Source organism: Sphaerulina musiva, assembly GCF_000320565.1.
Source record: "Sphaerulina musiva SO2202 unplaced genomic scaffold SEPMUscaffold_10, whole genome shotgun sequence".
In the NCBI taxonomy this organism is placed as follows: domain Eukaryota; kingdom Fungi; phylum Ascomycota; class Dothideomycetes; order Mycosphaerellales; family Mycosphaerellaceae; genus Sphaerulina; species Sphaerulina musiva.
Window position 1 is genome coordinate 1593611 of NW_016017392.1, and position 24028 is coordinate 1617638.

General features: G+C 53.5%; 12 protein-coding genes across 12 annotated transcripts; 7 read left to right on the forward strand and 5 right to left on the reverse strand.

Annotated features, from left to right (window-relative positions):
- The first annotated feature begins 285 nt into the window (after positions 1 to 285).
- Positions 286 to 2109, forward strand: SEPMUDRAFT_151644 (uncharacterized protein). Its single transcript, XM_016906950.1, has one exon. It carries the CDS (start codon positions 616 to 618, stop codon positions 1912 to 1914), a length of 1299 nt encoding a protein of 432 aa, XP_016757849.1. The 5' UTR covers positions 286 to 615; the 3' UTR covers positions 1915 to 2109.
- Positions 2110 to 2388: 279 nt separating this feature from the next.
- On the reverse strand, positions 2389 to 6085 carry SEPMUDRAFT_151645 (uncharacterized protein). The gene is made up of 3 exons (XM_016906951.1): positions 5875 to 6085; positions 2741 to 5685; positions 2389 to 2688 (listed from the first exon to the last, which is right to left on the reverse strand). The coding sequence occupies exons 1-3, from the start codon at positions 5904 to 5906 to the stop codon at positions 2579 to 2581; spliced, it is 3087 nt and encodes a 1028-aa protein (XP_016757850.1). The 5' UTR covers positions 5907 to 6085; the 3' UTR covers positions 2389 to 2578.
- On the reverse strand, positions 6073 to 6683 carry SEPMUDRAFT_151646 (uncharacterized protein). The gene has a single exon (XM_016906952.1). It carries the CDS (start codon positions 6584 to 6586, stop codon positions 6191 to 6193), a length of 396 nt encoding a protein of 131 aa, XP_016757851.1. The 5' UTR covers positions 6587 to 6683; the 3' UTR covers positions 6073 to 6190.
- Positions 6684 to 7718: 1035 nt separating this feature from the next.
- SEPMUDRAFT_111171 (uncharacterized protein) lies at positions 7719 to 8402 on the forward strand (the record flags this gene model as incomplete). The annotated part of the gene is made up of 3 exons (XM_016900901.1): positions 7719 to 7753; positions 7888 to 7948; positions 8121 to 8402. 3 exons carry the CDS (start codon positions 7719 to 7721, stop codon positions 8400 to 8402), a joined length of 378 nt encoding a protein of 125 aa, XP_016757852.1.
- A 1465-nt stretch (positions 8403 to 9867) lies between these two features.
- Positions 9868 to 10541, reverse strand: SEPMUDRAFT_111172 (uncharacterized protein; the record flags this gene model as incomplete). Its single annotated transcript, XM_016900902.1, has 2 exons — positions 9868 to 10327; positions 10456 to 10541. The coding sequence occupies 2 exons, from the start codon at positions 10539 to 10541 to the stop codon at positions 9868 to 9870; spliced, it is 546 nt and encodes a 181-aa protein (XP_016757853.1).
- Positions 10542 to 12509: 1968 nt separating this feature from the next.
- On the forward strand, positions 12510 to 13736 carry SEPMUDRAFT_151647 (TFIID_30kDa-domain-containing protein). Its single transcript, XM_016906953.1, has one exon. It carries the CDS (start codon positions 12667 to 12669, stop codon positions 13513 to 13515), a length of 849 nt encoding a protein of 282 aa, XP_016757854.1. The 5' UTR covers positions 12510 to 12666; the 3' UTR covers positions 13516 to 13736.
- A 142-nt stretch (positions 13737 to 13878) lies between these two features.
- Positions 13879 to 14497, forward strand: SEPMUDRAFT_151648 (uncharacterized protein). The gene has a single exon (XM_016906954.1). The coding sequence runs from the start codon at positions 13960 to 13962 to the stop codon at positions 14182 to 14184; it is 225 nt and encodes a 74-aa protein (XP_016757855.1). The 5' UTR covers positions 13879 to 13959; the 3' UTR covers positions 14185 to 14497.
- Positions 14498 to 14606: 109 nt separating this feature from the next.
- SEPMUDRAFT_151649 (uncharacterized protein) lies at positions 14607 to 15666 on the reverse strand. Its single transcript, XM_016906955.1, has 3 exons — positions 15495 to 15666; positions 15122 to 15436; positions 14607 to 15008 (listed from the first exon to the last, which is right to left on the reverse strand). Exons 1-3 carry the CDS (start codon positions 15610 to 15612, stop codon positions 14890 to 14892), a joined length of 552 nt encoding a protein of 183 aa, XP_016757856.1. The 5' UTR covers positions 15613 to 15666; the 3' UTR covers positions 14607 to 14889.
- A 1050-nt stretch (positions 15667 to 16716) lies between these two features.
- SEPMUDRAFT_151651 (uncharacterized protein) lies at positions 16717 to 19889 on the forward strand. The gene is made up of 4 exons (XM_016906956.1): positions 16717 to 16952; positions 17022 to 17161; positions 17214 to 18249; positions 18304 to 19889. The coding sequence occupies exons 2-4, from the start codon at positions 17073 to 17075 to the stop codon at positions 18331 to 18333; spliced, it is 1155 nt and encodes a 384-aa protein (XP_016757857.1). The 5' UTR covers positions 16717 to 16952; positions 17022 to 17072; the 3' UTR covers positions 18334 to 19889.
- On the forward strand, positions 19237 to 19887 carry SEPMUDRAFT_51334 (S-adenosyl-L-methionine-dependent methyltransferase; the record flags this gene model as incomplete). Its single annotated transcript, XM_016909187.1, has 1 exon — positions 19237 to 19887. The coding sequence occupies one exon, from the start codon at positions 19237 to 19239 to the stop codon at positions 19885 to 19887; it is 651 nt and encodes a 216-aa protein (XP_016757858.1).
- Positions 19890 to 20577: 688 nt separating the features above from the next.
- On the reverse strand, positions 20578 to 23559 carry SEPMUDRAFT_128323 (C-3 sterol dehydrogenase/C-4 decarboxylase family protein). Its single transcript, XM_016902209.1, has 4 exons — positions 22740 to 23559; positions 21887 to 22680; positions 20931 to 21834; positions 20578 to 20858 (listed from the first exon to the last, which is right to left on the reverse strand). Exons 1-2 carry the CDS (start codon positions 23254 to 23256, stop codon positions 22013 to 22015), a joined length of 1185 nt encoding a protein of 394 aa, XP_016757859.1. The 5' UTR covers positions 23257 to 23559; the 3' UTR covers positions 20578 to 20858; positions 20931 to 21834; positions 21887 to 22012.
- Positions 20680 to 21396, forward strand: SEPMUDRAFT_12487 (ankyrin; the record flags this gene model as incomplete). Its single annotated transcript, XM_016901939.1, has 2 exons — positions 20680 to 20858; positions 20931 to 21396. Coding segments are annotated over 2 exons (645 nt in total), but the record flags the coding sequence as incomplete, so codon positions are not given.
- Positions 23560 to 24028: the final 469 nt, after the last annotated feature.

Genomic DNA, 24028 nt, shown 5'->3' on the forward strand with positions numbered 1-24028 from the left:
CTTCACTTTACCCACGACCGCTAATGCTTCTGTGCCAGCGCCACTTCGCCCCATGGGAAAATGATGGCAGCTCTACATTCCTCCTGCGCCGTGCGGCATGCAGCAACATCACCGCCGCCGTCTTTGTTCGTAGAAGCCCAGCGGTGGCTCCGCGTGTGGACTGTCGAGGAGATATGCGTGTAGGTATCCGCTGGAATCACGACACCTGCAGAGCTCTTCCAATGTTGCACAGTACCCGTTACTGATTCTCGTTGTCGTCTATCCTTCACTTGCCCTTTCTACCCTGTTCTTCCTGATTTCTCCTCTCCTCCGCTCCCAACTCCCTTGCTCCTTCCTGCCTGGTCCTTTCGTTGCCATCTTCGAGGCCACTGCAGTCTTCTACACCGCAAGAACAACGCGTCTCCACACAATTCAGATTACAGGTACTTGACTGTGTTGCAGTGCGTATACGCTGGGGAGCAATGGCCTCGTGAGATTTGACGAGTGCTCCATACACTTGACGGAAGACAGAACGACTCAAGAGACGTACAGAATACGCGCTCCACCAGATATCTCCTCCCTCGCGCACGTCTCGCTGCACACGGACGAGTAGATTGATTGGAAGTCGCCCCCGATATGCTTCTTGGGCTGGCTGGAGTGGCCGTGCTGGCACTTGCTGCTCCGATCCCACACATCTCTGCTCCGGCTGTATACATGAACACAGTAGCACCGCGAATGAAAAAAGCTACATACCTTGCGAATGTCACGAACCCAGCATTGACTCGAGACTCGTGTGGCTCTGCTCGAGTGGGTGATAGAGTGCTATGGACCTGCAGAGATACTGAGAACTATGATGTGGTTGCAAGGAAGCTTCAAGCGCTGCCAATAGTGACCAATACTGCCGCTTGGACCGACTTGAGCGTACATGGTGGCCCAAGTCTGGCAGCTGGTCCAGTGGGGGCTGCTTCAGATGGAGTGAAGCCAATATTGCTCATGTACGGGGGTGACAACTTGACCCTCCCAGCATACTTCCCCGTCCAAGAAACGCAATGTCCAGACTCGGGAGCCTGCGAAGACGGATCGCGCTATGCTGTATGGCACGATCAGCCTCCTCTGATCACACACCAGTATGCGGATGGCAGTGCCATCGCCTACACATGGATCCCGAATCAGCAATTGAAGGGCATCAACACTTGCATCACCGAGAACCCTTCCCACTCTCTCTTCAAACAAACGTATACACCATCAGCGGACATCAACGCCATGCCACATGTTGAAGTCGTGGCCCCACGCTTTTATCGCGAAAACCAGATCGGCTTCGGGCGATACGGCTCCATGATGTACAACAACACCGCCTATCTCTATGGCCAAACCTCCGACCGTCACACCGTCCTGGCACGCGTTTCCGCAGATCAGATCGAAAACCTCTCCGCATACGAATACTACCAAACCACCACTCACACCTGGATCGACACCGCTCCCGTTTTCAACACCTCCCACGAAGCCATCACTACTCCATCATCCTCGGGCACATTCGTGTCTCGCATCCCCCTCATCGCACACATCCAATCCAGCTACATCATCCCCAACGCGGGCTACGGCGGCCAAGGCACATTCTACTACAGCTCCTACTTCTCCCGCTTCATCTGGATCGGACAATCCTCCGGACTCGACGGCACTTCGGCGCACTTTTACATCACAACCGCTCCCGCGCCCGAAGGACCCTGGGAAGCTCCGACGATATTGTTTGCGGGCGAAAATGGAGATGATGCCATCGCGGCCGCGTATACGTTGCAGGCGCATCCGGCGTTGCTGCCAAGTGGACCCGAGGTGGCGAGTGAAAATGGGATTTATGTGACGTGGACGCAGCAGTGGCAGGAAGGGACGGTGGCGAGTAGGTATGTCACGCCTTTGGTGTGGTTGGAGTTTGAGTAAGTACATGTAGTAGTGGTAGTAGGACCGAAGAAAAAGCACACACACACATCACATACTGGGTATGTATGTGGAGGAAGAAGCCCAACCCAGATGGCAGCATGATATGAGGAATTTGCAATCACTGGATTCGGTCTACGATATGATATGTTAAGGTACATGTTTCTAGCTAGATATACAGTATAGAGATTATCAGCGCAGGTCGCAGCATGGATTCAGACTATGTAGGTAGGTATCACCGCAGCAGGGGCAGCAGCGATTTTGAGGATATATCGCCCGCCAAGGTACATGTACGTCCCAATGGTGGTAGGTACCTTGGGTGCAGGTACAGTATCATGTTACAGAGTACATGTAGTGCAATCTGCATTTCTCTCAGGTCATCGTGAATAAGGTAGGTACACCTGCAAAGTGATGAGAATTTGCAGTCCACAGGCATCGTCGTCAATGCATAGAGAGGTAAAGGTAGGTACCTATACTGGGGAAATGGACATGAAGAGATATTTATACATGGATCCAATAAGAAAACTACCTCTGCCCAAAACGCCGCGCTGAATCCTGCGTCGGAGGTACTGCAATCACATCACCATCCCATATGTCAGGTAGATAGGTCGGTGGTATACAGCAATCATATCCAAAGTCATATGGCATCCCATCATCATCATCATCATCATCCACTCAAGCCGAGTCCCTTTCCAAGACGACTGCCAAAACCACTCTTCTTCTCCGCCTTCTTCTGCTGTTCTTCTTTAGTCTTGAGCTTGATGTTCTGTGCACCACCTAAACGCTGTTAGAATGCTGTTCTGTGATCCAGTACGCTGTCTCGACTCACCACGCCCATACACTCGCACTTCACTCTTGGCATCAATCTTCGCTTTCTTACTTTCGCTGCTGCCACTGGCCACGCTGCGCTCGTCCGAGCCGAGAGGAGCGGTCTTGTTGTACACTAGCTGTGACTCGCTCGTATCGCTGTGCTGCGGCGTCGTTCTCGAAATCGACGGCGTCCACGTCAGACCAGCCGGCACGTCGATCGATATCTCGGTGCGTGGAGGAGACACGGGCGAGACGGGATAGCGATTGTTGCGACACGGTGTCGGGTCGCTCCTGCTGACATTGGTCAATTCGGAAGGCGCGCCGTAGTGACTGCCGACATCGTAGTAGCTCTCAAGCACACCCGCTCTGTCGGCAGAAAGACTATTAGACATGATTGCAGACTCTCTGGGACTGCCGACGCCGTTAGCGCTGCGCATGGAAGCGTCGATGTAGCTGGAGTCGTCATCACCACGGAGGCGGGCCAATTGTGTTTTTACAGAGTGGTACTCGAGCTCCATATCGGTGAAGCGTTCGAGCAGCTTCGAGTGAGACTTCTTCAGTTGCACCAGCTTCGCCCTGGTGTCGTCGAGCTCGCGAAGGGTGGCCGCGTGGGATGCTGCAGTTTCTGATCTCGTCCCGGCCGACGTAGGGGATCGGTCCAGACTGCTCCTCGGGCCAATGGACGCTTCCAGCTCATTGATGCGATCGCTGTGGATACGCCTCGTCCGCTCGAGATCTTCCTCATGTCTCTTCACCTTCATCTGTAATATCTCCTTCTCGCTGGACAGGAACTCTTGATTACGCTTGCCCTGCTCAAACTCCCACTCCCGATACTCCCACGCCTTGATTTTATGTCGGGATTCTTCCAGCTGCTGTTCCAACTGCGTCAACCTGCTCAAGTCGCGCTTCGCCATCTCCAGGTCATGCGAGGTCTTCAATTCTCGGGCTTCGGATTCGCTGAGGAGATCGCGGTAGGTCTTCATCTCAGTTCGAAGTTTGCGCAGCTCTTCTGCATCAGCAGTCCACGTTTCCTGCTCCTTTTTCAGCTTGTTGAAGCGCTCCGTCATATTGGCCTCGAGGTTGTTGGCCTGTCTGCGTGTAAGAGTCGAGTCCTTGATCGTAGCCTCGCGCGCGCTGCGAACCTGCTCCAGCTGTTGCTTGAGCACACGATTGGCATTGAGCAGGTTGAGGTGCTCTGCCTCGACAGTCGCATCTCGGACGTTCTTTCGCATCAGTTGCCCGATGTGTTGTGAAAATTGTGCCTTATGCCAGCGTTCAAAGTTGAGATCACTGCGCAGGAGAGTCAGCTCGCGTTGGAGATAGGCCAGGTTGGTGTGCGGTGTATCATGCTTGGCTCCATGAGCTTGCACATTGGTCACGCCTGTGGGCGGCGCGGGAAATTCATCCATGGGCGAGGTGGGAGATGCGCGCACTGGATCGACACCTTTACTTCGGGGCCGAAGAAGTTCAGCGCTATCTGCAGGTCCCAGCACAGGGCTGTCCGGCTCGAAGGCGGTCGACTGTGTGTCTCTCCAACTGTTGCCAGACCGGCAACTGGTGTGACTGATTGCGGGCGATACGGCGCCCGTCGTGCTTTGGGGTATGGGTGGCAGCGGGGGCAGCGGTGGGAGTTTGCCGCTCGGCGGAGGCCCCGGACTGGCGAGGGACGATCGCGTGCTGTCAATGACAAGTGCATGACAGTCAGCCACCACATCTGCAGGATCCATTTTCGGCCACTTGACATCGATGAGCTCTTCGTCGATGGTCGAGTGATAGAAGTTGGGATGCAGGAGGTGTGCTTGTCGAAATTGATCAGTCCGGCTTCGAATGACCGCTTGGTCCAGGTCGAATTCGTCGGCGCCGGGGAAATCGGTGCCCTTCAGGTACTTTCGTGGTTTGCGGATGTAGCTCATCAAGTTGAGTGGATAGAGTCCGTAGAGATAGGTGAAATATGTCTTGAGCTCCAGGGTGGTGGCTTCGACCATACCATGCCGTGGTCGAGACTTCTCCCATGTCGGGTCAATGCCTACGTCCCCATGGTCGTAGGGACTGGACGAGATGCGGTCGTCGGTCACCAAACTCTTCTGAGCATCGTCGCTCAAAGGCGAGAAGCGCTCCCAGCACAAGAGCCGACTGTAGATGAGGAAGAGCCGCGGCAGTCGCTCGGGTAGGGAACCCGGAACGTGTGGAAGCAGCATGATGAGCGATGTAAGTGCCACGGACAACACCGTGGTCGAGGTGTCGTTCATCAAGCATTTGAGCAAGGTGTCGAGGAGCGGCGTCTGAATGACCTGGTACAAGTGTGCAGCTTGGTGCTGAAGGAACGTGCTGAGCAAGGTCAACCCCTGCAACCGCGAATCCGCTTTCACCACCAAGTCATCCACGGCGTGGAAGAGGCGACGAGGCATCTTCTTTCCAAATTGCACAAGTATCGTCTCGACTTGCTGAGAGATGACGGCGACTTCGGGAGCAATACATGGATCGTCTTCATTCAAGCTGCGAGTTCGCGAGAGATAGATGTTGAGCAGATCGGCGCATATGCGTGCGGACGTGCGATCTCGCTGCAGCTGATCAGGCTCGTCTTCATCGTAGGTCATGACGCTCGTAATGAATTCCTGCGCATCTTCGACAGCGGCTTTCTTGTAGCCGGCCGCGTTGATGACTGGTCGTGCAGCCAACTGATACCACTCCAGGATGTCATCTTCACGAACCAACGCCGGTCGCAGCTCTCTCAGAACTCCCACAAAAGCGCCCAGTCTCGATGTCTGTCCCATCACGTGCCTGTTCCAGAACGACTTGAGCTCATCGTTGGCTCGAGCAGCCTCGTCGCGGTCGATTTCGCCATGATGGTCGTCGATAAAGGACTGCAGCATGCGGCGGCTGTCGGAGGGGAGACTGGGGGGAACTTTGGATGCGGTGGTGAAGTGGGTCTGGAGCGACCTCGTCACATCACGGAGGGAGCGACTGCGCGAGTCAAAGTAGTCCAGGTTAGCGAGCGGACTCGGTGGTGCTCTCCAGGAGGCGGGCCGTGGCCGTCTCAGGGCCATGAATGAGGAGGGGTCGTAGGAAAAGACGGGAAGGGGAGGGGAGAGGGGAGAGGGCGTGCATTGGGATGATTTGGGGGTCCGTCAAAGGTGGAAGAGCACGACATACCTGTTCACAGGATGATTATTGGGGCCGCCCATGGTGGACTACAGCACAGACTGGCAGCAGTATCGCTGAGGACGGGCCGAGTCGCGGGAGAGAGGAAGGCTGGCGGGTGGGCTCCTCGTGCGATCCTGACAGGCACTAGAAGAAGCGACCCGAACTGTCATACCGAGCCGTGCGGATAGCGTCGAGGCGGAGGGAGTGGGCGATGTGGTCGAGTCAGGAGGGGATGGCGGAGGTGCATATGTATGTGGGTGGGTGAGTGGGTGTATGTGAGTGAGTGAGTGAGTGAGTGAGTGGGCGAGTGAGTGTGGTCAGACAGTCAGGTACCTATGTAAGTGCTGCTTCTCGACTGGATATGAGGAGGGAATAATGTGCACAGTAGAGGTACAGCAGGATGCGGGCGCCTCTTGTGGGTTGTGGCACTGGCCGGCCCCAACCCATGTGCCTTACCAGCAGGAATGATGATATGCGCGAGCGCTGGGAGAAGAGTGGAAGATGCAGCAGGAGCAGCACCAGCACCAGCACCAGCAATAGCAGGAGAAGCAGCGGCGGCGGCGGCGGCGTGAGTGTGTGCAGATGCGTTGCGGTCGACTCCACCGGGGACCGAGCAGCCGGAGACGCGTTCGATGTACCTATTTGAGAGCAACGGCGAGGTGGAAGGGATCAGGCGTCTCGCTTCCGGCTGTGTATGGCTGTAGATAACAGGCCCGCGCATGTGCGTACGTAGGGCAGGGCTCCAATGTACTCGATGTGATGGAATATTGTCATCGGGAGGATGCGATGCTTGGTGATCGTCCGACCGAGGACAGCTGCAGCCCAGCTAGTGGAGTGTATACGAAAAAGTGTGTGGAAGTCGCAAAGTGGTCCTGGCGGCGGGAAGAAGCGCGCGCGCGCGCGAGAGAAGAAAAGAAGAGGCTCTCGCTACGCGCGCCAATGAAAGCCCAGTCGCGGGGCGGAGACTTTGCCGGAAATGTCTCACAAAATAACGTCAAAACAGCGGCCCGGCCAGGGGTTTAACCTCCTTCAGGCAATACCTAAAAAGCCCAGCTCTTCACATCCTGGATGGAGATGCGCACCGACACGGCGACACCCCACGGCTCACGGCCCACATAAGGTACCTCTAGCCCACCCACGCATTGTTGGTCTATCTCTGCACGCGGGCTCCAATGCGTCCATCACAAACCCCACAACCTCCCACAATGAACACTAAAACAACTGCTGCATCATGTCGCCGTGAGAGTGGTGCGAGTGGAAGTCATCAATGGGCAATGGTGAATGGTGAGTGGTCCATGGTCCATGGTGCATCGGCAATCGTCCATCGTCCATCGTCAATGGGGAAGCATCGAGTGCCCGTGTCTCGGAAACGTGGAAGAGGAGCACCTGCACTCCTCTTACCCGTCTGTTCCTTACTGCACTACTGCTGCCGCTGGGAAGTGCTCCCTGTCCTCACATGAACGCACGCCTTTGCTTTTCTCTTTCGTACTCATCATCACAAGGCCGTCAATGACCAGTATCCCCGCCCGAACATGTCCAGGCTAGAGCTCGCTTCCAGTCTTAGTGTCTTGGCTGCTGCCTCCAACAGACAGCTGGAGAGGAGAGGGAGGGGGAGAGAGAGAGAGAGAGAGAGAGAGGAGAGAGATGTCAACCTGGACTGGACCGATTGGCGCCTCGCATTTTGCTCTCCATGCTGGATAAATAGCTCACTGTGTGGGTATCAGACACTACGACGACGACAACGTTGTCAGCTACCTACCTAGGTATGCAAGCTTGCAAGCCTCATCTCATACTGACGCCAAGACTTCCAGGTTGATTGACGGAGCTATGCTGGACTGGAAGTCTAGAACAATATGAGGTACCCTACTACCTGGGAGGTGTATGTACAGTACGTACCTCTATAGTATGTACCTCGCTGAAGACAGATAACAGACTAGGCTACAGAGCGACGGGAGCATGGTCGTGTCAGCTGGGAACCTGGATTGAAATCAATATCCATGTTCCCTTTATCTCTCTCTGTAGTCTGTACTTTGAACGTACCGATACCGATACTGCAGACGGAGAAGAGATTCCCAGGCCCAGGGTAGGGTGGTAGGCTGCAAAGACATCTCGGATCTTGCCTGGACAAATCCGATATCCGCATCCGACAATGTTGGGGCCACTGTGCTGGGTCGCTACTGAAGTACCGGCGGCGCGATGACCTGCATAAGCTCTGGCATTGTTGCAGGGAGTGCAGTGACACCGCTTTTATACAGCACTGTACAGAAGATGTATCAGAGAGAGAATGGGAACGCCTCCAGACGCGATTGCCTAGACGGGAGGAGAAGAAGCTCAAGTCGGGTCCCTGTATCCATTCCACCGGTATCACCTTGGACCCTACGGCGGGACCCGCAACGACGCACGTGAATCCGCTTCACTATCCCAGTATACCTGAACAACTGGAATTACAGCAAGCACGGGCAGGCGGGCACTATGAGGGAAAACCTCATAAACGATCGGAACGAGCTGTAATCATTACCTCCTACGGTATCACCTGATGATTCATCCTCATCACGATTGACTCTCAACGCCGCTCTTGTACTTCTGCATCCATTGATTACATCGACAAGGATACATCCCACGCGAACAGTCGATGCGAACAGTACATACCTGATGTACTATAGGTAGATACAGTAGGTACCCACTCAACTGTTGCTTGTACGCCTCACAATAATCAGAATGCCCACAAGACACGACACTGTCTGTCTGTCAGTCAGTCTGTCAGTCTCCACTGGCAATGCCGGAAACCGCGCGTTCAATCGTCCCGACACAGCCCCGCCCGCCCGACTGCATATACGTACTATAGGTACAGTAGTGGAAAGAAAGATGCATCGGACGAGAACCGGTCCCATTGCCCTGCGCTGTGTAACCCGGGTCGGGGCTCAGATCGATTTCTCTTTCGCCGTTGCCGCGTAGCGAGACGACACATGTCCGATTCTTTCACAGAGGAGTAGAAGGTCAGGTATGTAGCGGTACGAGGTAGCGGTAGGGGGTAGGAGAGTAGTGTTGTAATCAATCAATCGTGCATCAACATCTTCTCTAGCTGAGAGTACATACTCTACCTACAGGACCTAAGGTACCTAGGTAGCTAGAGCAGGGCGCTTATATGATAGGTAACTACCTACCTAGAGTAAGGCAAGGGGAGGTAATATCGGAATGACTTGGAAGACAAGGAAGAAGGACAGAAAAAAAGAGAGGCCCTAACATCTCACGATACTACTTGCTTAACTTACGTATAATGATAGGTAGGTATTGATAATAATAATAGGTATCTTTCTATTAGATATACCTGCTCAAGAGGTAACTTGGAACTCAATTGGCTTGCCTTGTTCTATACTCTCATCCTCATCTTAGGGGTACGTATACTTTACTCTCCTTCGCCTCGAAATTTCTATCGAGCAATTTTCTTTGATCATCTGTTTAATTGTTTAATCTTTTAACAATTGTCAAATGATTCATACCTGAGTACCTCCCACGAAGTACATTACCTGATGTGTAAGCTAGCCCGTGATGTGACACCAACACCACGACAGTCTCTTGTATGTGTGCCGGCCGAAAACGATAAGCCAGCAAATGATGTGCATACCTAATGTGCGATGAGATTATCTTTTTTCTTCGTTTGTTGCTGCTACTGCCGTCCCTATCCATCTCGGTAGTTGAACCTTCTCGCGGGATTTATATATAGGGCACTTGACTGACTTGACGTTATGGCTTGCTGAACGACAGTTGGGCTGTACACTAAGTACGTGTAATGTGAGACTTCATAGCACAGCATTGATTATGTCGCTGTACTGTCGTTGGGACGCTTGCTACCTATAGTGGTAGAACGTTAAGCAAACATATGCACACCTCAGGATCAGCATCAGCTGGGTGGGGTTATTATTCATTACTGCGAGTAGTAGTGCACCAGAGACAGATACCTGTAAATTGTAATAGGTACCAGGTACATGTATTGTGCGCCTTTCATGTATTATGCTCGCCTCGCAAGTCGTCATACTTGCAAAGACGACGCGTAGATGCCAAGATGTCCGCCCGACTGCGTCGTTTCCGCTCGCCATCATCTCCTTCTCGCATACGGCGATGCGCTTCCATCTCCTCCATGCGACGTCGTCGTTCCAGCAGGAGCATCTCTTGATACTGGCGAACCGCAGCAGTGACTGCCTCGTCCGCAACGTCTGCACCACCGCCACTCCGGCGCTGCTCGCCATACCTGCGTCGAGACCGGAGCATGGATTCTACGGTAGCGCGTTTCATTGCTGCGCTCCGTGGGTCGGGATGTGGATCCGGTTGGACTAGTGCGTCTTGCTGCTGTCGCTTCTGCTCCTGCAGGTCGGTATGCCGATGTGGGTAGTCCTGTGGCGAGCCTTGACCTGTAGGCTGGAAATCGTTGGAAAGAGACGTGACTGGCGCTATCCAGCCGCTACTGCGCAGAATGTCAGTCGCCAAGGATTTTTATAGGACATGTACATCTCGCTGGCGCTCCATTGCGAAGACTGTAGATGTGGCATATGCGCAAAAGGATCGCCCAGACCGAAGAGATGGTGAACATACCTTCCGCTTGCACCAGCTCTGTTGCCTCTCCGTGGTCGATGAACAACTTGTTCCGAGCTCTGTGTCATCAATAGTTGCATCGACATGTCAAAATATGACTTGAGAGTGCTGGACTCAGACGGTCTCTGAAGAATTGCCGAGCGATTCCGTGCTTGCGATGGTAGAGCAATGCCGATGGCCACCGTACGGGACTGTAATACAATAGAGCAGAGTGGATCTCGGCGCGTACTCTCCAAACTACACGTTGCCTCAATTCCGAATCAGCACCTATGCGGAGAAGACATCGCACATGGTCGCACGGTCAAGTAGGCGGCCTTGTCACAGCTTTGGGTAGCCCTATAACAGGTAAAACTGAAGCAGACGTCCAGATCTGACCGCCGGCGCATCCGCGATCCTTCCCGTAGACTTAGAGTAGGGCAATGGCCTTACCTCTCCGAACAGTTGGGGAGCTTTGGTACGCTGCGGCGAGGGATTGGATCGTGCGCCCGGATGAAGGCTTCCCGACCGTGCAGCAAGCGAACAGTCTGCGGGCAAACGAAAGTCGAATGGGCACATGCGGTGTGTCCCTGTATACTCTGACGATGACTTGCTGAAAAGGGCTTACTAGTCCGATTGGACGCTCTGACGTTCTGCGAACAGTCCTACCTGGAACCATACTAGCAATTAGTGGCGACAAAATTGTCGGGCTCTTGGCTGTATCTCTCGAATGTTGATCTCGGACAAAAGCTGGGGTGTATTTCAGTTCTTCGCTGATGGCGGTTAGAAAGCCTACTTGAGGCGAAGGACTTATCACGAGCCCACAATCCTGCTGTAGGTCTGTTGCTCTCCCGGCGCTTCGCCCAGCCAGCCTGACATATCAATCCTGGTGGTATTCGTGTCTACAATATCTTGGCAGATTGAGCACAGCTGCCGAAGAGCGTTTGGTGCGGGCCAAGAGCTCGCCTGCGGGACGTGAGCACATGTGAAGCTCGATAGAACTGCAGTCGAGCCCTGTTAATGTAAGTTTGCCCTGGCTGTTACCGAACATAAGTGTCATGCATGCAGAAGGTAGCGTTAAAGCACCTATAGCCAGCAACGCGTTCACCATGGTACCGGTGCTGGCCTAGGATCACTTCTATGAAAACCATCCCAGTTAGTGGCTAGAGGGATTCCGCAGATAGAAGATGTAAGCCGTAACCCTAAGTGCCGATCGCACGCGTCCTGGAGCCAAGCAAACACCATCCATAGGTAACGTTCAGCATTTGCTCGAACATTGATTCTTGGTGCGTTGGGGGACTGCCTTGGAAGCTCCAGTCGAGGGATGTGTCTGGTAGGGCAGAAGGATTTTTGCAACGCCATCAACGCTTTTCCGATGCTACTCAGTGGTGGTATATGTGATATCTTGACATTAGTCCAGTGCAGAACACGGGCTCGGCCGTGAGACCATCTGACTACGGTGAGCTCCAGAATGATGAATCCGTACTCTTATACGTCCCAGCTATTTGTATCACTTGAACCATTCCTCGAAAAGACATAGGCAAGATGATTGGGAGGTTTCGTGGTGCTAGGTGTGCTCCCGTCAAAGGGATTTGAGTCCTGGGTTGATCACGAGGGTGCCACGAGGATGCTGGAGAGGAGGTCGACGATGTATGACAGCCACGTCGTGCCGTGTGTATCGTGGTTGCAGTGGTCGTATCGATTTCTCGTCACTGCCAGGCGTGTATGAAGCACTCATGTCGCGCGCCTGCTATTGCGGTGGAAGGCGTCCATCACGGTCGTCTTCTCATTGTGCGAGCATCTCAATTGTTCTTTTCTCCATGATATTGATCCATACTCCCGTTACCAGATTCTGAGAAAGAGAGGCGGAGTGCGCATTTCAATGCGATACACCACGCATATCTTACTGTCACAAGCGGCGGAGGGGGAGGGGGCGGCGGCGGACACGGGAAAGCCAAGACAGAACCTGCGGGGAAGCCGTATCGGGGTCTGTGCCACATGCTGGTGCTCGCTGACTTCACCGACGCGACGGCCATCATTCTTTACGACACGAAGGTCTACCGACAGCAACAGCAACAGCCACATCATCCACCCGAAACGATCAATCACCCCAAAATCCTCTCCGACGACGCGTGATATTGAGCTGAGTGAATTGCCACTCTCGCCAGCGTACGCTTCCGCTTCCCCTTCCGCTGCAAGTGAAGTTGCACGGCAGCAGCCACCACGACGGCCAGCATGGCAGACAGCAACACCGATTCCAAACCCGATCCAGCCGCCGCCTCGAGCTCACTTGCGCCCGATACCTCCACCTCCCCAACCGCGGCAGAAGCTCCTGCGTCAGCCACACCACCAGCTGCCACCACTGCTACTTCCACCGCACAACCTGAGTCTGGCGGCGACGACACCGCACTTGATGCACGAGAGGAGCGCGACCTCGACGCTGAAATCACCACCCAAGACACTGCCATGAGCAACACCATGGAGGCGCCCAACGATGCTGCCCCTTCGGCATCACAGTCACAATCACAATCACAATCACAGGCACAACTCCCCGCTGGCGAGCAGACCAATGGGTTGAAAGCTCCCGAGGAGCCGCGCATACCGGTCAAAAAGGACACGAGTCTGCGCGAGTTCATGGGAAAAATGGACGACTATGCTCCGCTCATACCTGACGCCGTGACCGACTACTATCTCACATTAGCTGGTCTTCCTCCACCACCTGAGACTGACCGAAGGCTTGCTCGGCTGTTGGCCCTTGCGACGCAGAAGTTCATTGCCGACATCGCGGCCGATGCATACCAATACTCCCGCATTCGTAGCACGAATACTACGTCTAACAATCCTCTTACTGGTCTGGGCGGCGCGGCTGGGTTTGGACTGCCCGCCGGAGCCGGGGATGAAGCCGCTGGAAAGGGAAAGAAGGATGCAACGGGAAAAGCGGCGCCTCTAGGAGGACCGAGAGCAGGTTATGGTGGTGGAGGCGCAAGTGGAGGTCAAGGCCGGACTGTGCTGACCATGGAAGACCTGGGGATGGCTGTCGGGGAGTATGGCGTCAACGTCAAGCGCGGGGAGTTCTATCGATAGATTCGCAACATGGTTTCTGCTTATTGGGAGAAGCCGAGTTGGCACATTACGGCGTTATGAAATGGAAATCGCATTCTCGGCCGGCGAGCCTTGAGAATGTGCACGAAGGGCGTTTTGCAAGTTTGGTGTTACTATAGGGCTACTGGAAACCCCGAGACTGCAGGATTAGCGATCAGGACATGAGTAGGTGCACATGTAACAGGAAAGCATCATGAAATACCCGCCTGTAATATGCAACTACGATCCCTTCCTACGCACACAAGAAGAAGGTTGAGGTTCACCACTGAGTCGCATGCAGAGGAGAGAGAGAGGTCACAGAGGACCCACACCAGGTCGTTTCTCCAATCAAGAGCTAACCTGGAAGTGAATAACCTCGCGTCCCTTCTACAAACCTACCTCTGCGACTGCATCCCATATCTCTCGTGCTCTCTTGGCGGCGACAATATGTCGAAAAAGACAAAACACCCATGTGGAGCGAAGGACTTGGGTATATATACCTTCGTGCCTTCTATCCAGCTCATAGACCCACCCGCACATGCATGGCGTGGAGGATCATCTTATTACCAATTGGCTGTATTCTGCCGCATCTCACACCACCTACCTACCTCAGAGAGCAGACATGACATAACAAAAGGGGCGCAGAATACCGGTGTTTCCTTATCGTGCTGAGTTAAGGGTACAGGTACCTTAAAAAATAGGGGATTCGAGGGAATGAATGTGAAGCGGGGCGATCTTCATACAAACAGCCCGCCTTGAAGTTTTTCACGAGATCCTAAGGGAGGACGGCGACGCCCTCTGAAGCCGCTGCTGGGCTCCTACGCACCCGTTCTCAGAAGGGATCTGGTCGAGGTAGGGAAGCACATAACGGGAGGAGAAACGTTACCTCAAGCGGAAGAGCACTACGATTCCCCGATGCACTCTCAACGTCGTGCCCGCCCGCTGCGAGGAGAGCAGGCCTGCACTTGGTTTTGGGTGTAGATCGCTAAGGGAAAGATGGAAGAGTGTCTTCAAGAGTAAGCACATCTTGTCCCAAAGAAGATCAACAATGAAATGACACTCGTGGATCCGACGACAGGGACGTTTTTGAGCTATGAACACAATTGATTACGAAGCATTATCCGCTATGAGAAGCAGATGCCACAGCTCTGTAGCAAGCATTCTCGCGTCTGTGATTCGGGGAGTACTGCGGTTGCAGCGATTCCGCGCCGCGAGACTCGTCCAAGCAGATCAAAAGTGATTACATCTGTACACTACTGCTTATCAATGCGTCTGGCTGCGCTCGTAATCCCTTCTTGTCATGATAGTGACGCTGCAAATGCGCTTGACAAGCTATCATGCGCACGAGGAGCCTCCAGCCGTTATAGTGCCGTTCTCCTAGACGTACTCTGGAACCAGAAAGACGTCTGCGCAGCTAGCAGGCGCCGGGTACCACGATTTCGTGTATGATGCGATGCGGAAGAACAGCTGGGGAGCGCCGTGCCACCAGTCGCAGACTATGTTGCCGAGTTAGCACACCGTAATTATCGATCAATTGCAACCACCTGCACGCAATTGCCGTTCGATTGGCCGCGACTGTTCCGGGCGGACAATAGGGCAGGTCGCTCACCGATCCAGCCACCAAAGCTGCTACTGTTCCACTGCAAGCCGGTATTGCTCATGAAGAAGCCCGAGACATCCTCTTCGCTGCCACTCACGCCCGCGTTCAGTTCCACTGGCTGCCAGGCAGCATAGAACTGCTGGTTGGGGACCATCTTCAGGCCCCAGGCGAAGTCGTTGCCAAGATCGAAGAGGAGGTTGTCGCTACCGGTGACATTCGTGGCGTTGAAGAAACCCTTTTGGATACCCTCAATGCCTGGCTGGCCTGCGGAGAAGACGACATCGTTGAGGCCAGCACCGGTGTGGTAGGAGGCCAGCCAGAGATCTGCATTTTGGTGAGTATCAGGTAGCAGGTGGCATGAGCGGCAAAGATTGCGCCTTACCATTGAATTGACTGGTTCGAGACTGCGAGTCGATCTTCAGGTAGAACTGTGGTGAAGTGATGTTCAGAGCGGCGGCGGCGAAGCCAATGGAGGCGATGAGCAGAGTGATCAAGTTCATGGCGGCGGATGACTGAATTGCTCTGGGATGTGGCGGATTGGACGGTCGAGCTGGTGGTGCAGAGAGAGGGAGAGAGGGAGGAGAGAAGAGAGAAGAAGAGAGGAGAGAGGAGAGAGGTTGAAGTAGATGCAGCTTACCTGAGGCATCGAGCAAGGAAGTAGTGCTGCCTGAGTTCTACGGAGGTCGCACTTTCCCGTTTATTGTCCTCAGACTGCAACTACGTTTACCGTACCTTCCGTACTTGGACTGGAGACACACAGAACAGCAGGAGCTCTTATGTCAGCGTCGATAAGGTAAGGAAGGTACAGACCCTGGCCCTGCTCATGTCGACCTTTCCCTTGAGCTATATACCCGACATGTGCATGACATGTAAGCCTCCATTGAGGTACCAGTACCGTAAGTATGCTTCTCTCATGCACCACCGCACTTCAACCTCTACTCTCCACTCTCCACTCTCCGGCCCGCGGTAGAAGTGAAGGTTCAAGTCATATCGGCAGCTTGCATGAGCGCGAGTGCTACCCTTGCAATAGGTATGTGCCTTGCCTTGCCTTGCTGCTACGCATTCGATTCGTTCGCGGGTCTGCCTGAGCCGAGCTACGCTGAGCTCACCAACTGATGATGGTGCTCCAGTAGTATCTTCGGCATGCTTTGAAATGAAGCACACACAGCATGGGAGTGTCTCGAAGATGTCGCCTTGAGTGGACGAGGAGTCGTCCAGAACGAAAGGTTTTGGCTGGAGGTACGGCCGCCGATCTGATCACACTGGTTTTGACGAGATCGCGCTAAACTACTCTGGGACAAGGCCCACACCACCAAATTGTCCCATTGTCCTTCTCTTCTTGCGACTCCACATTCGACTGTTGCAAACCAGAACCTGCTTCGCGTCTCGGTGATGGTGACAGTCGAGAGGGATTGTGAACCATCGAACAGCTTATGAAACGCTACGCCCGCTCCATCCTTCTGCTCGTCCTGCGCGTGAGCGACACCTGACTACCTGACGAGTTGTATATCGAGCTGCCTTTGTCAAGGTCATGAGCGCGTCGAGGAGGGTGTAAGACAGCGACGGGAAGGACATACTGGAAACAATCAAACGGAGTATAAAAGCTTGCTGTACGCAAAGCGAGCTGCAGAGAGCAGCCAATGTGGCCGTCGTGTGCAAGATGATAGGCCGGCCTATGGAGATCCAGCCCGCAGGATCGTGTAGCAATGCAAATACTGCAATCCTCAAATGAGTCACATGTGGCTGTGTTGCGTTGTGCATCGATGAGGAAGGATGCAAAACTCAGGTACCTAGGTACCTAGGTCTTCGTTGTGTTGCTCTCTATATCTACCTTGAAAAAGTGAGCAGTACTGCAGTGCTTAACAGAAACAGCGAAACTCGAGAACCAACTCTCACTCCCATTCTACAGGTGCTCAGCTCACCTGATTTCTCTCTCGCGCATAACACCAATTCACCGACGATGAGTAGATCAGGTGTCTTTTGCAGCGCATGCGCGCCCGTCTCTGAGAGCGCACCGCAACGAAGGGACCACATGCGAGATGCGTGGCAGTCAGTGGTTTGCAAAAAGTGTCCAACGTGTCAGGTACTGATATCTGGATAGTGTATCCCACGATGCCCAGCGCAGAGTCGATGCGCTACCACCAGCTCTTTTTGACGTCGACGGGCCAAAAAAGATAGCAGTACCAACTTGCAAGCACGGCACTCTTTCCCTTCCGAAGAACCTACCATCCAAGGCAGACAGTGCTGATGGTTGTGGCGATGTCGTATATGGATCGTCCGCGGCCACTGTATACTCCCATCCGATAACATTCACCGCAGGATGCGATGATCACTCAGTGACCGCGTCAGTGTCGGGACCAGCGTCAGTGTCGGGACCAACGCCCGAAGTCGTCACAGATGAATTGCACGAGGCAACCCACTGCCTGTTCTGTACACATATCGACCATGACCTCGAGCACAATCTGTCGCACATGCGACGAGCTCACGGCTTCGTCGTTCCAGACTTGAACAACTTGGCTACGGATCTCGAGAGTTTGATCACCTATCTGGGTCTTGTCATCGATGTATATCACACTTGCTTGTTCTGTGGACACGAAAAATACTCTCGGGAGGCAGTACGGGCGCATATGCTGTCCAAAGGGCACTGCCAGCTCGACTTGGCCGAGGGATCTGAGTTCCTGGACTTCTGGGCGTCTAATGAAAACCAAGCCGACGAGAAGCTTCAGAGACCTATACCGTCATTATCGAGCGATACCGAATTCCAATTGCCCTCGGGTACAATAGTTATTTCCAAGAGGACTACTTGTCGACCATCCGCGAAGCATTTCCCCATTCGGGCAAAAAGTCCTGACAGAACCCATCTAGGGTCCGGAACGAACTCGTCGTCCCGAACGTCTCGTGATTCTTGTTCAGACCTCACCTCCTCCTCCTACTCATCATCGTCTCGAAAAGATCAGATTGAGCGAGTACCTCTTGCTCCACGCGACGCTGCTGGAGTTGTCGGTCTTTCTAGTGGCCAAAGACGGACCCTCGCTGTGGCGCATCGCCGAGCCAAGACCTCGGAGGACCGAGCTACCAACAAGGCACGATGGACTCTCGAAAAGATGGGAAATAGCGTCAAGCAGAAGCACTTCAGGGTTGGTATCACAGCGCGCTTGTAGCCCTGATCATATTCTAACACGCACGTTCAGCCTGATGTCCCTGGTCCGAAGAATGGGTAGCTGAGCGACGACCACGATACTTTTGCCCGCTCGATGACGGACTCCTCGTTCGACTATCGCGATGAGACAGCTGCCTGCACCACCCACAGATGGATTGTCTCATTGAAGCTAGGGCTCTTGCTCACTATCTGCGGCATACGATACAGCTCCGCGGATGCTGCGACCAATGTGACAACAGCTTACAGGAGAGTATTATCTTACCGGAATGACCATGACTCGAGTCCACTACACGGAACGTATCGCAGTGTTCGCGAATATGGCCACAATGCAGGTCCCTCGTCGGCAAGACGGCGCTTCCAGCTCGGTTGCGATGTTGTGTGCTTTCATTGGATCGAAGCTTGTAAGCTTCGCAAAGCTCCCATCGCAATTCTCAAACATTGCTATTCTCCCGAATCCTCTCACCAAGGAACGCCTGCTTGACAAGACTGCCGAATTGTGTAACTTTCACAAACTTCTACTAGAACTTTGGGGACAGCGACTTATGCTGATAAGGTAGTCAGCACGCCATTGTCGTGGCTTGGGATCTGCAAATGACTCGACCACGGCCTGCTGAAGAAGCTAGCTGTCCGATGCCCATGAGCTCTGGAGACGGGAACTCCACTCCTTCATTGCACGAAATGGGGCTTTGGAGGCACCACAATCCATGGCGTGCCCATTGCCTATTGACGCTATCTCCTCTCGGCAGGTCGTACACAGATGAGGGGTACTCAATGGTTTCGCTGAGACTTATATATGAGATTTCACTTCCACGCTGACTCTCCCCCTCCGCAAATCCAATTCACGCGAGCTTTGCCCCCAGAATTCACAGCTATCTCTGTCTAAATCCAACCCAAGCAATCTCTCTCCCTCCTTTCGCTGCTCCGTACGATTCTCCAGTCACTCCCATCAACGGTCAAGGCAATCATGGCAGCTATCGCTACACACCCAGGCAACAACCGCTTCCTGGAAGCAGCCTACAAGCTCAAAACGGGCACCGAAGCAGAGTGCAAAGCGCTATACGAAGAATGGGCCGAGTCATACAACGACGATGTGCTCACCGGACAAGAATACGTTGGGCCAATGTTGACTGCAGCGGCAGTCAAAGCGGCCAATGGCAGAGTGGAAGGTGAATGCCTCGATGCCGGTACGGGAACTGGACTTTGTGCTGTTGCTCTGCACCAAGTCGGTGCTCGCACGATCGATGGCATTGATCTTTCCGAAGGCATGCTCAAAGTCGCCGAACGAACCAAAGTGTTTCGCAACTTGAAAGCTGTCGATTTGTCTAAGCCCATCGATATCCTTGATGGCAAGTACGATGTTGTGACCTGTGTTGGAACATTCACTCTTGGGCATGTGGGTCCTACACCGGGACTATCGGAGCTCGTGAGGGTATTGAAGAAGGGAGGGGTTTTGGCTGCGACGATTATTGATGATATCTGGGTCCCACAAGGTTTCAAGGCGGAAGTGGAGAAGTTGAGGGATGCAGGGAAAGTCGAGGTTGTGAGTACAGAGCTTGCGGATTACCGAAAGGCGTACAATGTGCGAGCACGACTGGTTGTGCTGAGGAAGAAGTAGACCTGGGGTCTTCACAACAATCGTATGGTCTTTACAGCTCAACCTTTGTAACCATCGTTTATACCCGCAGGTATAAGGAACTTGGAAGAATACCTAGGTACCTGTGTACCTGGTAACAGCATACATATCTTCCAAGAGATCTTGTTGTTGATTGGTCATCTGTTCCATGTCACTAGCGGGCAAGCGCGTAGGACATCTTCCCGAGGCATCTCATCGCGCGTCAAATCCCAATCTCGGTAGCTCGTTCAGTGGTGTGCACATCGTAAATGCGAACAATCCGCATCGTGCTGCACCTCACCTCCGTTAGCCACTGCCACTGCTCATGTCGATGGCAGTCGGCTGTAGGACTGCCGACTACCGGGTGAAGAGCGACCAACGCGCTTGCGTGAATCCATATCGTCCGCCCGCCTGTGTCCAGTTAACTTTCTGCGCCCTCTACCCCACCCTAGGAGGTATACGCTGCTTCCATCTCACACCTTCTAGCTCTACGGTCATCCATCCGGCCATTTATTTTATGAATACGCAATGTCCTCACGCGACCTAGACCTTGATCCATCACTGACCTCGACATCGACGCCGTGCCCACTGCCATCGCTGGATGTTAGCAACTTCGACGCGACGCTTGCATTCAGTAACTACCAATCGCCGCCGGGCGCAAGATCCGTCGTGCAGAGGCTCGAGAATGCCTCGCGAGAAGGCAACCTCCCAGCCGTGAAAGAAGCTTTCGCAGAGCTTCGCTGTCTGTGGCAAGGGCGAAGCGACGACATACGTACAGGGCGGACTCTGTTGTGGGCAATAGAACAAGAGCATCAGGATATTGTAGCATACCTGTTGTCCGAATACGTTCCTCCTTCATCGCATGAGGTGAGACAAGCTACTCTGACCAAGAATACGGCAATACTGCAGCTATTGTTCGAAACAGCTTGGGATATCAATCAAGCGCTTGGATGGGAAGATCCTCCAGCACTTGCGTAAGGACATATTTCTTTTAGCGGCCTTGTTCTTATAATACGATTCCCTACTTACCTACAGAGAACATCCAGATGTGCCGTTACGGACCCCGATCTCACTGCCTGGTTTTTGGCTCACGGCGCTGATCCGAATGCCAGCTCTATAATGGAAGAGACTCCATTATCTACTGCCGTTCGAGACGCACCTTTCCCTGTTATCCAGATGCTGTTTGCTCATAGCGGTAATGTCAACCAAGGCCACTTGCTTCACTCCGCTGTCTGGCGTAAGCTAGATGATCGCAAGACTGTAATGGAGTTCCTGATACGAAAAGGCGCGCCAGTGAACGCAGTCATGTACGAGGACCGGCCTGAGCTCTACCTAATGCGTAAGCCATTCGGACTTGGTACTCCTCTCCACACTGCTGCTGCTACAGGGCATGAAGACGTTCTTCAGGTACTGGTTAGCCACGGTGCACGGCTCGATATCAAGGACTCATGCGGAGACCTAGCCGTAGATATCGCAGAAGCTGAGGGCCACAGTCGTGCAGCGCAATATCTGCGCGGCCAAGCTGGTCGAGATTGCGGATCGATAGCTCGGCGGCGCCAACATCCCATGGGCTGCTTATGAGACAATTCAATTGCCGGACTCTACAATTATGTACTGGACGCGAGATACGACAGAAGCAAATATCAAATAACCTTGCGATATACGAAGTTGTCGGAATATCAACTACTGTACCTCGGAGAACCTCCCTTTTCACGATTGCTTACCAACCTGGAACTGTAAAAAGAAGTATTACAGATGGAAGAACTACCCAAAATGCGCCTTTTGGGCTTCCCTACGCTCTCCTCGCGTCGGTCTTGTGCGCAGACGAATTGCTTTCATACCTACCTCAGGTACAGGCAAGCTTCTTTCTAGACATTACGTGGTTTCACACCTGTAGCGTTATTTGCATCGGCATGCTTTGCAAGAGGACCCGCAAGAGGACCCGCAAGGGTAAGTCGACTGCAAGCCTGCCTTTGTCCCGTTACTAATAACAGCGGGACAGAGAACCTGGATCCCGTGTGAATAAAAGGGAACATCCATTTGGAAACCTACACCTGGTGGTAACGGAAATAGCGGCATCCGCATTGTCAACGTTGGAATGACGGAAGACGAAGTCCACGACGGATGCTCATTCTGAAGGGGATGATGGAGAGGCGACCATGATGGTATCCACGCTCCTCCTGACACAATCTTCGACTCCTCTCCGCAACCCTTCTCGCATATCCACCAGGGGTCGATATCCGAGTCTCTGCTTCGCTTTTTGAATCGAATAGTATCTAGTCATGCAGCTCAGCCTCACCTTCTGCCTCGTCAGTGGAGGATCTCCTAAGCGCAGCAACCAGAAAATCCAATCGAGCATGCCGGCAATTACCATTGCCCAAGGTCGAGAGATGGTCCAGATCTGTTCGGGAGTCGTCGTGTCTCCAGCATATCTCCACGCTAGACGTGTGAAGTCCCAAAAATGAATTGGCTCGTCATTGGTGATGAAGAACGCCTGGCCGTCCACTCTTTCGCCGTCGGTCGGTATGTGCGGCTGCGAGCTACATTTGATCAGTGCCGCGGCGGCAAGATGATGGGCGTGAGCTACGTTGGTGTTTTCGGTGAAGTCGAATAGATTGTCGTTGTTGCCAAGCTGGACTTTCGTTTGACCCTTGCGGTATGCCTCGATGACGCCGGGGAGAACCCACGAGTCGCCTACTCCAAAAATACCCGAGGGACGGATGGCGCAGGTGAGGAAGTGGGGATGGTCGGCGGGTCGGTTTTGAGAGAGGACATGAGTCTCTGCGACGGCCTTGGGTGGTGCTGTTAGCAAGATGGATGACGCGCAGCGTGCTCCTATGCATGTTTTACCTTGGTGTGAACGTAAAACTCCGGCTGCTGATCTCCTACAACCAGAGGGTACGACTCATCTGCTCCTCGAAGGTCGGTTTTGGCATCACTGACCACGCTTGCTGAGCTGGTGTATACGAAAGCTTTTGTGGTGGTCCTCTGGGCAACATCGATCAAGATTTTGGTGCCGTCGATGTTCACCTTCTGCATGGCACGTTTTGAGCCGTCATATCGCGGGCTCGCGCAATGAATGACCACATCGGGTTGGATTGCTTCGAACAAACGATGAACAGCGACCTCGTTCGTGAGGTCCGCAGTGTGGTACGTGACACTAGTGACCGGCTCTGGGGGCGGTCGAAGGTCGACGGAGTGGAGCTGAGAGCAGGCGCGACGTGAGGCCAGCAGAGTGAGAATCTGATTGGCAAGACCTCCACTCCCGCCTGTTATCAAGACTGTGCCTAGGGAAATGTTCAGCAGGTCTCGCTCCACGCTGAGGTCCCGTTGCGGTGGGACAGAAGTGTCGAGAGCTTTCGATTTCTCCATGACCGGGCCTGTGTCCGACGGGTGGAGGGTGAGGTTGGAGAGGAAAGGAAAGAAAAGAAAAAAAAAGAAATAGGTAGCAGCTGAAGGGAAGAAGCAGGAAACGGACGAGAAGAATGACGGGAAAGTGGAACGAGACAGAGCAAGGATGTTACACACGCTAAGCCGGTATGGGCACCTTCTGCACATCTTGCTCAGACTTCTACCTCCCATGTTCTTTCGCTAACAAGGAAGGAGCGTATCAGCAAGATCTGGAGTAATGGATGCAGGTACATGTATATGGTGGTGTTCTACCTTATGGATTGCAGGAGTTGAATGGTACAGCCACCGGACAGGTGACGTCCAGAACAATGTCTACTTGCCCGCTTCCCATACTCTCCAGACCATATCCTTCTATCCTGAGCGGCGTTGAACCTGCATTAGGGCCCGCTCGCGCCGTGGTCTGCATCATCTTGGGCGGAGCGAACTCCGGTAACTTCAACACTCCACCGTCGTGCGCTGCAATGTCATACCCCAAGGCCAAGATGACCATAGTGCCCAGGATCTCGCTGGTTGCAAAGTGACGTCCCGGACAGAGTTCCTTCCCGCCGCCAAATGGAAGGTACGCTTTTTTGCGAAGGCGTACTGTTTCGTCAGAATCGTGCGAGCTCGCTTTCTCTTTCTCCCCTCGGTCATGAGCCTAGACTAGATCTTGACTGTTGATCTTGTCCTTAGTAAGGCGATCTGCCTCAAATTCGTTAACATCATCACCCCAAATTGCTGGATCGCTATGATT

Bases quoted from the DNA above. Each gene is read 5' to 3' on its own strand.
- SEPMUDRAFT_151644 (XM_016906950.1), top strand. From the start codon at position 616: ATGCTTCTTGGGCTGGCTGGAGTGGCCGTGCTGGCACTTGCTGCTCCG.
- SEPMUDRAFT_151645 (XM_016906951.1), bottom strand. From the start codon at position 5,906: ATGGGCGGCCCCAATAATCATCCTGTGAACAG. The intron at 5,686-5,874 runs GTATGTCGTGCT...TGACTCGCGCAG, and splicing joins AATAATCATCCTGTGAACAG to TCGCTCCCTCCGTGATGTGA. The intron at 2,689-2,740 runs GTGAGTCGAGAC...AACAGCGTTTAG, and splicing joins AGTGCGAGTGTATGGGCGTG to GTGGTGCACAGAACATCAAG.
- SEPMUDRAFT_151646 (XM_016906952.1), bottom strand. From the start codon at position 6,586: ATGCGCGGGCCTGTTATCTACAGCCATACACAGCCGGAAGCGAGACGC.
- SEPMUDRAFT_151647 (XM_016906953.1), top strand. From the start codon at position 12,667: ATGGCAGACAGCAACACCGATTCCAAACCCGATCCAGCCGCCGCCTCG.
- SEPMUDRAFT_151648 (XM_016906954.1), top strand. From the start codon at position 13,960: ATGTCGAAAAAGACAAAACACCCATGTGGAGCGAAGGACTTGGGTATA.
- SEPMUDRAFT_151649 (XM_016906955.1), bottom strand. From the start codon at position 15,612: ATGAACTTGATCACTCTGCTCATCGCCTCCATTGGCTTCGCCGCCGCC. The intron at 15,437-15,494 runs GTAAGGCGCAAT...ACCAAAATGCAG, and splicing joins TCGAACCAGTCAATTCAATG to ATCTCTGGCTGGCCTCCTAC. The intron at 15,009-15,121 runs GTGAGCGACCTG...TCGGCAACATAG, and splicing joins CAGCTTTGGTGGCTGGATCG to TCTGCGACTGGTGGCACGGC.
- SEPMUDRAFT_151651 (XM_016906956.1), top strand. From the start codon at position 17,073: ATGAGTAGATCAGGTGTCTTTTGCAGCGCATGCGCGCCCGTCTCTGAG. The intron at 17,162-17,213 runs GTCAGTGGTTTG...ATATCTGGATAG, and splicing joins CACATGCGAGATGCGTGGCA to TGTATCCCACGATGCCCAGC. The intron at 18,250-18,303 runs GTTGGTATCACA...ACGCACGTTCAG, and splicing joins TCAAGCAGAAGCACTTCAGG to CCTGATGTCCCTGGTCCGAA.
- SEPMUDRAFT_128323 (XM_016902209.1), bottom strand. From the start codon at position 23,256: ATGGAGAAATCGAAAGCTCTCGACACTTCTGTCCCACCGCAACGGGAC. The intron at 22,681-22,739 runs CCAAGGTAAAAC...TAACAGCACCAC, and splicing joins GCCGGAGTTTTACGTTCACA to CCAAGGCCGTCGCAGAGACT.